Source organism: Phocoena sinus, chromosome 5 (assembly GCF_008692025.1).
Source record: "Phocoena sinus isolate mPhoSin1 chromosome 5, mPhoSin1.pri, whole genome shotgun sequence".
NCBI classification, from domain to species: Eukaryota; Metazoa; Chordata; class Mammalia; order Artiodactyla; family Phocoenidae; genus Phocoena; species Phocoena sinus.
In genome coordinates this window covers 93,214,492-93,229,690 of record NC_045767.1, presented here as the reverse complement: position 1 = coordinate 93,229,690, position 15,199 = coordinate 93,214,492, and the positions used below count along the sequence as shown (strand labels likewise).

The window sequence follows — 15,199 nt, the reverse complement described above, 5'->3', positions numbered from 1 at the left end:
TAGTCCTTTATTTTGCATTTCAAGCAGGGCAAGGCAGAGACCATTCTGCTCCACGTGCCTGGGGCCCATGACTTAAATGGTTGGGGACAGCAGGGGGCTGGCAGGGCATCTCCCTGTGGTCTCTCCCCTGTTCTCTCCAGCATGGAGGCCTCAGGGTAGCTGAGCTTAGTGGTGGCTCAGGGCACCAAGGGCTACCATTTCCAGAGGCCCAGAGAGAAGCTGCAAGGTGTTTATGATCTATCTTAAGAAGTTCCAGGATATAGTGACTTAGTGCTTTCCATCCCTAAATCCAGCCCAAACTCAAGGGAAACGGTATAGACCCCACTTCTCAATAGAAGGAGTGTCAAAGAATTTGCCACCATTTTTAATGCATCACAGCATCTCAGCAAGTCGTCAGCAAAGTCTCCCAGATGAACCCCCTGTTCCCAGATTCTCACTGATGGCAGCTGGGAGGCAGCAATGCACTGGGTAGAAAAAGTGAGGGCTTTGGAAGTCACCGGGCCTGCATTCTGGTCGAGGCAGGATTCGCCCCTCAGCAACTGGTTGAGCTTGTTAGGTTACTCACCTCTCAGAGCCATGGTTTCCGTGTGTGCAAAACGGGAATACTACTACCATAGTGGCCAAGAAAACGTACTCTCAGAACTTGCAGTGCAGAGCATAGCTGACCAATGGCCCTGTCCCAGCTGCTGAGGCCTAAAATCTATCCTCTGATCCTCATCCCCAGCTTGGTGCAGAGGCCAGTTTCCTAGGGCTGCCGCCAGCCCATGCCTAATGACAAGAAGCCTGTTCCTGGGGGATGCTGGACTCCTGGGACAGGGCAGCTTGGCTTAGGATCCCCCAAGGCCTTGCTGAACTTTCTTAGAGCTTCACTGTAGCATAAGATGCTTCCTTCCATTCAGCCTTCCCTCCTCACCTCTGTCCTTCACAAAGGCAACACCTGCATCCCAGGTCCAGCTTCCTGTCCAAGTGCCCTCAAATCTCTGGCACAGTGCTCCCATCTGGCACTGCTTTGGGGGAACTGGGACAAACAGCCACAAGGCTGCTGTGGGTATTAAATAGGTGTGTGTAAGCACCTAGCCAAGGCCTAGCATATAGTTGATGTTCATTCAACTAATATTTCTTGAGTCCCTGCTGAGTGCGGACTTTAGTCTGGCTGCCTTGGGACATATTGGTGAGCAAAGCAGATGAGAACATCAGGGCCACCTGCTTGAGCCTCTTGCTGACCCCACTGAGCAGGGATAAAGTCTCAACTCTCCTATGGGACACAAGAGCCCTTGAAAGTCTGAGCCCAAGGGGCCTCCACACCTCTCATCCTACACTGCACACCTGAGCCTAGAGTCAAAAGTAACTTCTTTCCTCCTACGATCTTGCTTTTTCACCCTCAGTGTCTGAACACAGCTTTTTCTTCTCCTCCAAATACTTCTTCCCTCCCTTGCACACACCCCTCACGTGACAAAACAAACCTTTACCCATCCCCCAAGGCCCCGTTCAACTGTGAGGTCCTAGGTCGCCGGGGCAGAGGTGTGGTAGGCACAGATCTCAGCACGCACCTCGTCAATGTTACACTGCGCCTTAATTGCGGTTCACGGTGTCCCCGCTAACTTGTGAGCTCGTCTAGAGCAGGCGCAGGGTCGTATGCATCCTGAATCCCCCGTGCTTGGCCCGCAGCTCGTATCTGGGGAGGGGGTAGAGCCGGGGAGGGCAGGCGATTTTCCGGGGTGGCCGCGGGGCCTGCGACGAGGGGGCGGGGGGGCGCTGCCGGGCGGGGATCAGGGAGCCGCTGGCGCTGGGGGGCCGCCGGGACTGGCCGCGGGTCGCGCGGGCCGAATCGCGGCAGCCGCTGCGGGGCACATGACTGCGGGCTCAGCCTCCGCCCCGCCCGCTTCCCCGCGCAGTTGCCGGCTGTCGCCTCCCGGGGCTGCGGAGAGCCCGGCCGGCGAGCGTCCCCGCCCTGCGCGCTCCCTTTCTCTCTCGAGCTGCGCCACAAGGGCGTCGCGGCTGCCCCGGCCAGGGAAAGCGAAACCAGAGCGCGCCTTCCACTCCCCATCGGCCGGCCGGGGGCAGTGGGGCCGCGCTTGCCCGGCCGCGGAGCCGGGAGCCAGGCGCATCGGCCGGGCCGCAGGCGCCCGAGGGTCCCGGGTCTTCCGGCCGCTACCGCGGCGGCTGCGGCGGCGCCTCCTTCCCTCCCTGTTTCCCGTCCAGTCGCCGGCCGCCGTGCCCGTGAGCGGTGCGCGGAATGGGCAGGTGCTGCTTCTACGTGGTGGGGACGCTGTCTCTGCTTCTGCTGGTGACCAGTGTCACGCTGCTGGTGGCCAGAGTCTTCCAGAAGGCCGTGGACCAAACGATCGAGAAGGTGAGGCGTGGCCGGGTGTGTGTGTGTGCGTGTGCGTGCGCCCGCGCGTGTGTGTTGGGAGGACACTTCCAGCCCACCCTCCCTCTGCTAAACCTTGTGCAGGGAGGGTCTGCACCCCGGCGAACCCTCTGGACTAGAGCCCTGCTCTCCTCCTTGTCTTCTTGGGGTGGCTTGGTAAGGGTTAAAGAAGGAGGAAAGGAATGAGAACGCTTCTGTTCCTTTTAGAATAATAAACGAGACTACGGATCTAGACGTTTAAAGAATTCACTTCTCTTTTCTTGTTTGCATCCCCGCCCACCCCGGGCCCTCCCTACGCCCCAATTTCTGTTGGGCCCAAACTCATTTTCCTCCCACTTCATGAAGAAACAAAACTAAATGAAAGACCCCACAGGTGTGTTGGCTGCTTGCTGTGGCCTTGGAAGTGATGTGGGGTGGGATGCGAAGCGGGTGTGTGGTCTATTGTGTCCTTGCCTTCCTGGGCTGAGCCCACGCTTGGTAGCCAGGCCACGCCTTTGGGCTGGGTGACTTTCCAGTCCATCAGAGTCTGTGCTTACCCGCCGACTTAGATGTTTGATATCTTGTACCAGCAGTCTGTGTTGCTTTGTTTCACCGTGGATTCTTGCTCTTCTCAAACAGCCGTAAGCTTCAGGCAGAGATACATTTAGATCCTTAAAAGAATCTGAGCCCATCTCTTCCCCCTAGATGTGTATGCTGGAGAGCTGGTCATTTCAGATTTCTCCATCCTATGACTTCACCAGTAGTCATTTCTCCTGCCCTTTCACCTACACCCACCAACCTGTGTGGAAAGAGGAACCAGAGAGAGTTAATGGGATCGCTTTTTCCTTTAAAAAAAGATTATTGGAGCGGGCTTTCTTGTTAGCACCCATAACTGCATGCCTAATTTCTTCCACTGGTTGACACTTGCTGTTGGCCAGATAATAAAAGCCCCGGGCCTCCTCCAAGATTGATCACTGCACTCCCCGTTAGCAAAATTGTTTCGTTCCAGGTGGCAAAAGACATATTCCTTTAATAGAGCCTTTTCTAAAGGCCATCAATTACTTGAAATCTGACGGTTAGAGGCAACTTTAAAAAAAATGCCACGGCAAAGCATAGTTTAATTTTTTTAAAGTTCACATTGCCAGTGGGAGACAAGGCCCACTGTCTGAGCTGCTCAAAGGCCATTGTTTTCTCTGAGCACCCATGTTCAAAGAAAAAACTAAACTGAATCTCTCCACGCTTGTCCACCAGCAAATCCATGGCAAGATTGTTTAGGGATGTAACCTCTTGCTTGGGTGACTAGAGTTAAGCAATCCAATTGCAGCCAATTGAATTTTCTTGTGTGGCTTTGAAAGGCTGTTTCAGGAGAGCCCTGCAGGTTGAGTGATCTCCGCCGTGTCTCAGATATTATCAGCCTCCTGATGCTCTGTGGGTGTACATTCATGGGCGGTGCGCAGGGAGGATGCCGGGCGGTGTGGGCTGTAAGGCAGCTTGGCTGGGACTTGAGTTGGTGTTGATATTTGGTAATTGGCTTTTAAAGGTGGTTTTCTCCATGAGGAATGGACTCTGATCTGACTGATAAATTATAGTACAGAGGAAGTGAACTTTCAGAATTGCCTCACCCTGTTAAGGAATATCGCACAATGTGGTATGTGAAACTAAATGACAGGGCTAGTTTCTGTGGACAGGTGTGGGAATATCGTAAGGCAACCAGAGGTCACGCATTACCATCATTACCATTCTGCTTTCCTGGATCACCTGTAGGATGGTAGCAAGAGGTGGCGGGAAAGAGTAAGGTCTCTGCAGGTCAATTCGTGGGCATGAATCCTGGCTCCCCTGTGTACTAGCTAGGTTACCTTTGGCTGGCGCTTAACCTTTCTTGATTTTAGGTTTTTCCATCTGTAAATGGGGATAATAACAACTTCCGTAGATAGAAGGACTATAAGAATTATTAGAGGAAATGAGTGTACTTTTCATGGGGTATAGCTAGTATGTATAGTTATTTGTAAAGGATACCAGTTTTATTTTCGTTAGAAGGCACGTAAGCAAAGAAAAAATACATGAGATTTGAGGTCGGGCACCCTATGTTCAAATCCTAGCCCTGACACTTCCAAGCCTTTTGCCTCTGAGCAAGTTACTTCTCTGAGCCTCAATTTCCTTCCTTGGAGAAGTGAGGATGTTAGCCATCTTGGGCACAGCGGTGCGTTTACCATGAAGGTCACGAAGCTCACGCTTTGGGTCCCTTGCTTGCACAGGCCCTTCCAAAGCCTTCTACCTAATTCTGTATCCAAAATGTTCTTTTCTGGGCTTCCCTGGTGGCGCAGTGGTTGAGAGTCCGCCTGCCGATGCAGGGGACATGAGTTCGTGCCCTGGTCCGGGAAGATCCCACGTGCTGCGGAGCGGCTGGGCCCGTGAGCCATGGCCGCTGAGCCTGCGCATCCAGAGCCTGTGCTCCGTCCGCAACGGGAGAGGCCACAACAGTGAGAGGCCCGCGTACCGAAAAAAAAAAAAAAAAAAAAAAAAAAGAACCAAAATGTTCTTTTCTTAAGGAGGGCCTCCACACCATGTACAAGCTTCACACAAACCCACGATCTGCCTCTGTGTGTGCGGTTGTGAGACCGAGTGAGGTAATCTGAGCACAGTCTCAGGCACGGAATAGGTGATCAGTTATGGCTGCCATCATTCTTTCCATTAATGTTGTTATGGAAAATTCATTCATGACTTGACTTTAATATACTTGTAATGTAATCCACCCTGATACTCCCAGTTCTTAATTTTTTTCATTTGAAGACTGTGTCCTGTCTTGTCTACATCAAAAAGAGAAGAGAGAAAATCAAATGAGTAGGTTGGGTTAATTGTGAGAAGCTTAGTAACATAATTCCTATTAGAAGAATTTGTTTCATGTGATAATTATCTTTGATCCCACAGTAGCCAGGGGTGATTGAAGGGAGATTTTAATTTTGGCCATTGAATAGAGTGGAAGGAACCAAGACCGTTTGGTTCCATTCTTGGCTTGTTATATTATGCCTTGCATTGGGCAAGCCCTGTAATTGTTTCTCTTTACTTTTCTCACTTGCAGAAGAGGCAGAGTAATGCTTCCCTCCTTGGCCCACACCCACATCCTGGGGGATACTCTGAGCATTAACCAGGCCTTCTCTGTCGTGCATTTTAACCTCCCTGAAGACAGAGCTTTGCAGAGACCTAGCAACCTCTTTTCCTCCCTAGAATCTGGAAGGGCAGGATTTTAATGTGACATTCATCTGGTAACCCTGCTAATTGTTCTGACACCTAGTGTAGTGCCTGGTACATGGTAGGTAGCTCAAAAGCCTGCTGCCTCACTTTTGATCATTTTACTTGAAAGAACAGTGTCCTGAGAATCAGCAGAACTTGGTTAAAACTCCTTTTTCTGTCACTAACAAATACTTGGATTAAACTGGACAAGCCAAGTAGCAAAGTATTGAACCTCTCAAACCCTTAGGTCCCTCATCTTGAAAATGGGGGTAATAAGAATGCCTACCTTTGGGTTGGCTCAAGAATGAAATAAAAGGATTGATGGAAAGCATATAGCACAGTCCCTCCCAAGCACCTGACTTTGTTATTGCTATTTGTATAGGCAACATATTTGTACGGACAACAGTAAACATTTGTTATTGTTTCCAGCTATTTGTTTCTCATCTAGGAACTGAAGCTTATATAGTAAAGTCCCTTCTAGCTTCAAATTTCTGAGATTCTATGACACAGGCATACGACCTGTGCTTGAGAACAGCTCTGCAGCTCAGGATATTAAATTTGCCTTTAGGCTTGTTGACAGTTTAAACATCTCCCAGAAATTAGGACACAGAGCTGGCCAAAGTCAGGGCTGGCTAATAAGAGATGGGCTGGCAAGGGAAGCAGTGAGAGGGCAAGAGACTGTTGACACTTTGCTTCCTATTCACAGACCAAGGAAGAACGATAGCCTTAGGTCTCAGCGGTGAGACAAACGGGACAGATTCCCTTACCCTTTGCCAGAACCTGAGGCTCTGGGCAGGTACCAGCTGGCCTCCATCGGGAGCCAAAGCAACTTTGGAGTTGTTCTAGTGCCCCAAGAAATAAAATATAATCACTGATAATTTAACCAAGTAACATTGATTGGTGAATATGTGGGGTCTTTTTTAAAGTCAAATGAGTAAAACATCTTCATTGTTGTTTATGTAAAGACAATCAAGTATATGTAATCTTAAAGGGCTCCTTCTTGCCCGGCTACCTCCTCTCCTTAGCTGTCTCTTTTCAGAGTTAAGAAGACATAGAATCAAAAAAAAAAAAAAAAAAAAAAGAAGACATAGAATCTTAGATTAAGAAAAATACCTTAGGCATCACTTAATCTGTTATTTTCTAGTCAAGGAGACTGAGACTGTGTCAATTTTGAAATGGATGGTGGTGGGTATCGAATTACCTTTACACCTATGTGGCACTGGATACGTTGCCTGTGACAGTTCTGGCTTATTGACACCTGTTATCCCGGAGCAGTTACTAGCACCTTCTTTCCTTTCAAAAGATTCGTGGTGACAGAAAATTCTACCCTTACATATCACATTGTCCTCCACTTCTTGGCATTAAAGAGGGGCAATGCTCTCTGAGGAAACGAGGCACCCTCACGCGAGCTCAGGAAAGAGCTAGCCGTAGGGGCTTCCCTGGTGGCGCAGTGGTTGAGAGTCTGCCTGCCGATGCAGGGGACACGGGTTCGTGCCCCGGTCTGGGAAGATCCCACATGCCGCGGAGCGGCTGGGCCCGTGAGCCATGGCCGCTGAGCCTGTGCGTCCGGAGCTTGTGCTCCGCAACGGGAGAGGCCACAACAGTGAGAGGCCCGCGTACCGCAAAAAAAAATAGAAAGAGCTAGCCAGCTTTTTATAAAGCCGGAAGAGGAAGCTCATAGAAATCTAAGGGTAAGAACCATAGCACAGTCAGGCCTCCTGCCAATCCAGTAGAAACTGGAAAGTCAGCAGGACCAGGCACACTCTGTGTCTCCCATGCGTTCCTCTGCTTTCCCCACCAACCAGCTTCCTCTGGCCCAGGCTGTTTCCTCATCTGGACCTTCCCCAGCCCTGACCCTTGCTGAGCCTCCCATGAACAGCTTCATCTTGCAGTTCCTTCTTTCCAGATTCGTGATAGAGTCATGTGATTGGCTCAGCACAAGCAGAAACCATAGATCTGTAAACAGAGGCCGTATCCTTGCCAGATTCTTGAACTCATAAGCAAAATTATCCGACTCCTCCCTGGCTTTTAGAAACATGATCTGGTGACATCAAAATCATATTATGTTTCTTTCAGCTGTTACTAATTCATGGTGACCGTGCGTGCATTCATTACTAATGGTTAAGACAATGGAGTAAACCAGTAATTCTCAGTGTTGTCCCTAGACTCTAGGGAACCACATCAGAATCACCTATGGAAATTTAAAAAGTAGAGACCCCACCAGCCCTGCTGAATCAGAGTCCTTAGGAACAGCACCCAGGTCAAAGAGCTAACCATGAAGTCTGTGACTGGTTTGGATGGTGATTGTGTTAACCCATGTCTTCACTCCTTGACATGGCAATTCTTTTTTTTTTTTTTTAACTTTGTATTTTATTCTTTATTTTTGTTTATTTTTCTGGTAAAAAGAAATACATGCCATTGTAAAAAGTCAGACAATAAAAATTAATAAAAGAAAGATTACCGCTGTTACATATATTGTTGATTAATCCACATTTTTTCATTGTGCGTATATAGTAATACATATACTTTACAGAAATGGGGTGCTTCTATTTATTTTTAATTTATTTTTAATTTGCTGTATTTATTTTTAATTTCAACTGGTATGACTAACATATAAGAGTCGATAATTCTAGTTGGGGCCATTACTCTTAGTAATTATTATTATTCTGCATGTTTACATTAAAGGAGATATCTTTAGGGAGGGAGGGGAAGGTTCTAGATTGTGAGAATCGTTTTTGTTTTCTTGTTGAATAAAGTACAAGTTTCATTGTCAGGCCGCAGTGAAGGGGCCATCTGTTCTGCCAGACACTTGCTTGTTTCCCAGGGAGGAATCGGCAGGTGGGATTATAAGATCATTAATGAAAACACAGGATGTTGGCCAAGTGACTGGGCATTAATGGCCTATATCATCAAGATATATACTCTATATACATGATACATTACATGAAGCGACTGTTTTTTTTTTATCAAAGCTGGTAACTAGTCAAAAGCAACCGAGGAAAATAAAGGCTACTTTCAGTGTTAGCTCTCTATATCCAAAAGCAGTTTTAGGTATATTCTTTGGCAGTCATCTGTTTATTTAGCAAATATCAATATTTAATGAGTGTGAACCATTTGTGAGGCGATGTGCTAAGAGCTATGGATACAATAGTAAATGAGACACAGTCCTTACTCTTATGGAATTTATGACCTAATTCAGACTTTTGGGGCTCAGACCCTTTTATTCTCTTAACAATTATTGAAGACCCCAAAGAACCTATATTTCTGTGGGTTATATCTATTGATATTTACAATATTAGAAATTAAAACGGATACATTTTTAAAACACAAGAATACACAAATACATATTCCGTTAGCTGTCAGAGCGATGACATCATTACAAGTTGTGTGACCTCTAGAAAGCTCCTCTGTATGCTCCTGAAAGGATGAGAGTGAAAAAGGAAGATTATGTCTTAGTATTATTAAGGAAATAGTTTTGACCTTGGGGAACCCCCTGAGAGGGTCTTGGGGACCCCCAGAGGTCCTCAGACCACCCTTCGAGAACTACTGATCTGGTTTCATTTAATTAATTTTGTTGATTTTTAGAATAATTTAAAAATAACATAATGTCTCTGCTTTACTTCTGTAAGGTCAGTTTGGAAGCTGTATTATTAATGTTTTCAAACCACCAGGATTTTGTTTAGTTTGTTATTGGGTTGGCCAAAATGTTCATTTGGTTAGTGAATGTTCAGTAAAGTTCTTGGCGAAAATGAAAAATGTGTCTTTTATGTTTACTTAAAACCGAACGAACTTTTTGGCCAATTCAATGTATATTCATATGTCCTTTGCGTTTCATTAGTCCAGTGTGAAGGATAGTAGTCTGGGCCATTGGTGATGCAGGTTCAGCAAATCTCCTGTCTTTTCCTGCATGTGAAACAAACTGGACTAGAACATAAGCAGCTCCATAATTGAATTCCTTGATAATTCCCCTCTAGCCTCAGCCCTGCCAGGGATTTTCTATTCATATGACACAGTTTAGTATTTAAAGCTAGCCTGAAAGCTCTCTTTGAAGGTAGGGGTCCTGCCTTATGTAGCTTTGTATCCTCTTCCCAACCTGCTGAATGAATGTCATACAAAATATATGGTCAGGGCTTCCCTGGTGGCTCAGTGGTTGAGAGTCCGCCTGCCGATGCAGGGGATGCGGGTTCGTGCCCCGGTTCGGGAAGATCCCACATGTCGCGGAGCGGTTAGGCCAGTGAGCCATGACAGCTGAGCCTGCGCGTCCAGAGCCTGTGCTCCACAACGGGAGAGGCCACAACAGTGAGAGGCCCGCATACCGCAAAAAAAAAAAAAAGATGGTCGTTAAACATTGCGTGGATGAATGGAAGAACGAAAACTTAACATCTTCCGGATGATTTTGTTTGTATATTGTTATTTAGCTTCACATTTTTGTTCCGCTCTGTAGGCCAGTGGTCACGTTTTCCTCACTAATAGTTTATACCTTTAAAATCTGGAAAATTCACCAAATAATCCAGCTTTGCAGCTTCTCCGGAAACATGTAGCTGTTTTGCAGTGCTGACCCTATCACAGTCCTGTGTGGCAGCAGCCTGGGCAGAATAGAGGCTGCTAACCTCCCTCCCTGTTCCCACCATGGTCACACCCCTGTTGTCCCCTGACTGCAGGGCTCAGTGAAGATGCCCTTTGTCACGGTGCTTGCTCTGCTGTCTTTCATAGAGTAGAGAAATATTGTTTGTGTTTGATGCTCTTTACCAAAAGAAGGAAAATGAAAGATAGCCTGTGTTTAACAAAATGTGTTTAACAAAAATGGGAGAGGGCATATTTCTGTGTAGAAGTGAATATTATTGCTGGGATTTGGCTTGCAAATATGTACAAACCTGTACCTGCTTCACTCATTGACCTTCCCCACGGGGCTCCTTTGGCATCTGAGTTTTATACTCTTTCTAGAGAAAGCAAGGCAGAATGCCATTGTTATGGGAATGTAATCATTACTCTTGCAAGTCCCATTTTAAGGATATTACTTTTAATACTATATCTCTGATAATCCACAGTAATGGAGGGAAGAGGAGACATAGAACATTACTTATTTCATCTTTGAGGGATATAATCACAACCAAACAGGTTGTAAAAAAATGACTGGCTCCACAGGTTATACACAGAAGCCAGCATGATTGTCACGGCCACACTTCTTATTTATTCACATCTTAAAATACTTTCTCTCATCCACTCCTTCAGCCTCTTCCCCCCAACACCCCGCTGGCTGGAATCCACATATATTTCCCCAATTTTCACCTGGTCCTTTTGATTAAGTTTCTGTCTGGTGGCTGCTTTTTCTTTAGGCTGGCAGTTCTCAACCTTGGTTTCACATTTGTAATTACCTGGAAGCGTTTAAAAAGTCCTCTAGTGTGTATTTTGTAGCAGGAGCTTTTTCAGGATAACTGTTCCACCTTCTTGTCTTGTATGTAATTTTTTTTTAAGGGTCAAGTTTTTTTTATATATAAATTATTTATTTGTTTATTTTGGGCTGCATTAGGTCTTTGTTGCTGCGCACGGCCTTTCCCTAGTTGTGGCGAGCGGGGGCTTCTCTTCATTGCGGTGGCTCTAGCCCAGGCTCGGAGCGTGGGCTCTAGGCGCGTGGTCTTCAGTAATTGTGGCTCACGGGCTCAGTAGTTGTGGCTCGTGGGCTCTAGAGTGCAGGCTCAGTAGTTGTGGCACACGGGCTTAGTTATTCTCCAGCATGTGAGATCTTCCCGGACCAGGGCTTGAACCCGTGTCCCCTGCATCGGCAGACGGATTCTTAACCACTGAGCCACCAGGGAAGCCCCCCTTGTATGTCATTTTATAGACAGTAGCAGCTTACACATAGACTAACATTTGAACCTCAACTGTCAGATCTCATTAGCCGAAATCGTTGAAGTTGCAATTAAAGCAAAATGAGTTCAACAACAGTGACATTAAAAAAAAAAAAAAAGCCAAGGCATTTGTTCTTGAGTTAAAATAAGGTCAGAGAATAAGGGTAAAATGTTAATGGCAGTGTATTTCTTTTCCCTCAACAGAGAATTTAAAAAGATAAATAGTGCAAATTACATACATTAATTACTTACATTAATTAATTAATAAGAGTCTGCATTGGGTTTGCTTAATTTCAGGGAGAAATTTTTTAAATAATGCAAACCAACTGGTGTTTTGATATATGGTGAGTTTTATTAATCTGGAATCCAATGAGAATCATCCACATGTTATTAGATCAGGCTCTCAAAGTTGGTCTGCATCATCTCTGGGTGAATTTAGACGGTGTAGATGGCAACATGGATGCTGAGTTTGTGTTTAATTATTAAGTAGCACTTTGTTGAACTAAAAGAACAACAAGCAGTGCTCTTGAAGGCTGAAAGTTTCGTTTAAAGTATTACTGCCATCAAGCCTAATGCAATTCCCTGAGTGCTTATTTTTATCATCTGGACGTGGCTTATACCAGCATAGCTGGTTCAGCAGTCATCCTTGTGCTGCCTTCCAGAAAGAGCTCTGTCAGGCTGGCTTGGTTGTGTTGTATCTTGTGGCTGTACCAACTCATGTCAGCTCTCAGCAGAAGCAGCTAATCCAGCCCATACCTGGGAGGTGGGCAGTTGAGTGTTGCTGGTGCTTAAAGGACCTGTCAGGGGATGACAGAGGATGGCAGGTGACGGGCTGCCTCAGGTCAAGAGCCTCAGACTTTATCCTGTGAGCAGTAGGGAGAGTGTCTGTCCTGATAGAACTCTCTGGAAGCTGATGTGGATAATAGCTTTGAAAGGGCCAGGGCTGGACAGAAGGAGACCCGTTAGGAGACTACCTGTTACCTAATTACCTATTAGGAGACTAGCTAATACTGAATAGTATTGTCTCAGTCCACGCCGGTGATGAAATAGGCGCAGGAATAGAAGTGGAGAAGAGGAGGCGGTAAACTCAACAGGACTGAGTGATTGATTAGGGGAGACGGTCATGAGTCCCTTGTTTGGTCACGTTGACGTTGAGCAGCCTGTGAGGTATCCAGATGGGGATTTTAGGATGGATCCATACAGTTGAAATGATCCAAATAATTTCAGGCATAAGCCCCTCTTTGGGCCCTGCACTGTTACATACAGGTCAATTTTGTGTCCTTAGCTAAATGTCTTCTTGAAACAGGGCCTATGCTTGTTGGGCATAGAGGAAGCTCTCATTATATACATATTGGCTAATTAACTGAAAGGTAAGGTTTTCAGTCCAAATGATTAACTTGGCTGTTGACACGACAGACTGACCATGTAACTTGATCATCTTTCCAATACCTCTTTTGATGGTAGTGCCACCACATTACGCCTGGAACAATGCATCGTGTTCTGCAGTATCCAAAGTCACACTGTAAAACTGACTTGGGACCTTACACTGATGGTTAATTTAGCATAAGTGGGAAACTCTGCTGGTTACAGGGTTGGCTAGTGGCCCAAGGAAGGTCTCGGAGCCCAAGTGATGGTTTCATTTCAGATAAACTACAAATAATATTTTAGTGAGTATGTCTTGCAATATTTTGATTCGTTTCAGTTTATCAGTTGTTAGCATCCTCCTATATAGACGTCATCTCTCTCTCATACACTCTTTCTTGAATTATTTTAATGCAAGTTGCAATTATTACAGCACTTTGCCCCTGAATCCTTCAGCGTGGCATCCTAAGAATTAAAGCATTTTTGACATGGCCTATGCAATATTTGGGACATCCGTGGGCATCCTTTGTTTTTATTCACTAAATCTGGCAGCTCTACCCTGAGGGTGCAATGATGAGGCAGCTGCTAGAGTGGCCAAGCATGGGCTTTGCAAACCCACAGACCTAGACTTGGTGGGATTTCACTTGACTTACTGGCTCTGTGAGTTTGGGAAAGCCAGTGCCAACATTTCCTTATCTGCAAAATGGGAATTCTTACCTTGCAGGGCCAGCGTAAGGCTTAGAGATCCTGTCCATAAAGCCCTAGCACAGCACCTGATTCCTGGAGACTTCCAGTAAGCAGCATTTTAGCAATGATAATCGTCCTTCTCTGAGCTGAATGTCAGGGAAGGAGGTAAAAATAAAGAAGCAACTGTTTTACAAATGTTGGCAGCTGCATTTATAAACTCCCCTCTGTTCTCTCATTCCCCTTCCCTACTTAATGTGTATACACACACACACACACACACACACACACATACACACACACACACACATGCACACGCACCACCCCACACCATCCACTCTGGGATTTACAGTGGGTTCCGTAACAGCCGTTTAGCAGGGGAAGAAAAGAGACATGTTAAAGGTACAGGAAAAACCAACACTCTTGAGAGCACGATTTGAATGGAGTCAAAGGTGGTGTGAGACTTGTTTGAGTGTTGACTCAGCTAAGAGTAACCAGGGAGAGGCCAGTGATGGGGGTGGAGGAGAATCCTGGGTTGTCACAACACCTGCTGTCACTGTGGCTCTAGCAAGCTGTCAGGGATTGTTCCTGTTAGTAGGTTTTCATTTGCTTTGTTTAGCGAAGGACTCCCGTCTACCAAACGTTTATTTCTATCCCGGAACTTCGTCATCCACTTGAAACTTGGAGGAACAAGTTCACATCAGACTGTCACGAGAACAGCTAGTCTTACCCTCCCTTCTGGGAAAGATTTTGCCTTCCTTCTTTCTGGGAACTCTTCCCCTTGTCTTTGGACTTTTTTGGCTAAGCTAGATACAAACCAGGCAAGATAAACTTGGGCAGTTAACCGTCTGTTCACTCACACTGACTGGCTCTTTTGGGGTTCATAATTCTGAGATGATTTTCTTCGCTCTAATAAATAAACGAGGTTGCAAATCCTTTTTTTTAATTGAAATATAGTTGATTTACAATATTGTGTTAGATTCAGGTGTATAGCAACTTGATTCAGTATTACATATATATACACACACACATATATATATCTATATTCTTTTTTCAGTTCTTTTCCATTATAGTTTATTACAAAATATTGACTATAGTTCCCTGTGCCATACAGTAAATCCTTGTTGTTTATCTATTTTATATATAGTAGTGTACATCTACTAATCCCATACTTCCAATTTATCCCTTCCCACTCCGCCTTCCCCTTAGGTAACCATAAATTCGTTTCTATGTTTGTGAGTCTGTTTCTGTTTTGTAAATAAGTTCATTTGTACTACTTTTTAGATTCCATGTATAAGTGAAATCATATAATATTTATCTTTCTCGGACTTATTTCGCTTAGTGTAATAATCTCAATCTCTAGGTCCACGCATGTTGCCGCAGCAAGCCCTTTCTCACTGTGAAGTTCTTCACACACTGTGACGCTTGTCAGGAAAAGCTGGCGAGGAACACAGAGTGTTACATCAACCGTCCTGACAATAACAGGAAAAGAAATACTCTACAGCCCAGTGTGGCGGGCGGAGGCCCTTGGCGCTTGTGAGGGAGAACTGACCACAGCTGAGGAGGCATTGGCCTTACCTCTGTTTTGCAAGGACAGAGGAAAAGCTAGATGAAGCTGGTTCTCTGTATCTGCTCCTTCTGCCTTGCCTTGGGGTCTGTTAATACATTTTGTAGAATCTGAGTTTCTTTCTTAGATTTTCACTTACAAAAAAAAATGATAAGG

The 15,199-nt window shown here is 45.7% G+C and overlaps 1 protein-coding gene across 1 annotated transcript in view; it reads left to right on the top strand.

Moving 5' to 3' along the window:
- The first annotated feature begins 1,884 nt into the window (after window positions 1-1,884).
- Window positions 1,885-15,199, top strand: part of SCARB2 (scavenger receptor class B member 2) — a 69,879-nt gene continuing 56,564 nt past the window's right edge. The window contains exon 1 of the mRNA XM_032632246.1: window positions 1,885-2,353. Coding sequence (XP_032488137.1) covers window positions 2,237-2,353 — 117 coding nt within the window. The 5' untranslated portion in view covers window positions 1,885-2,236. The remainder of the gene's footprint in view (window positions 2,354-15,199) is intronic.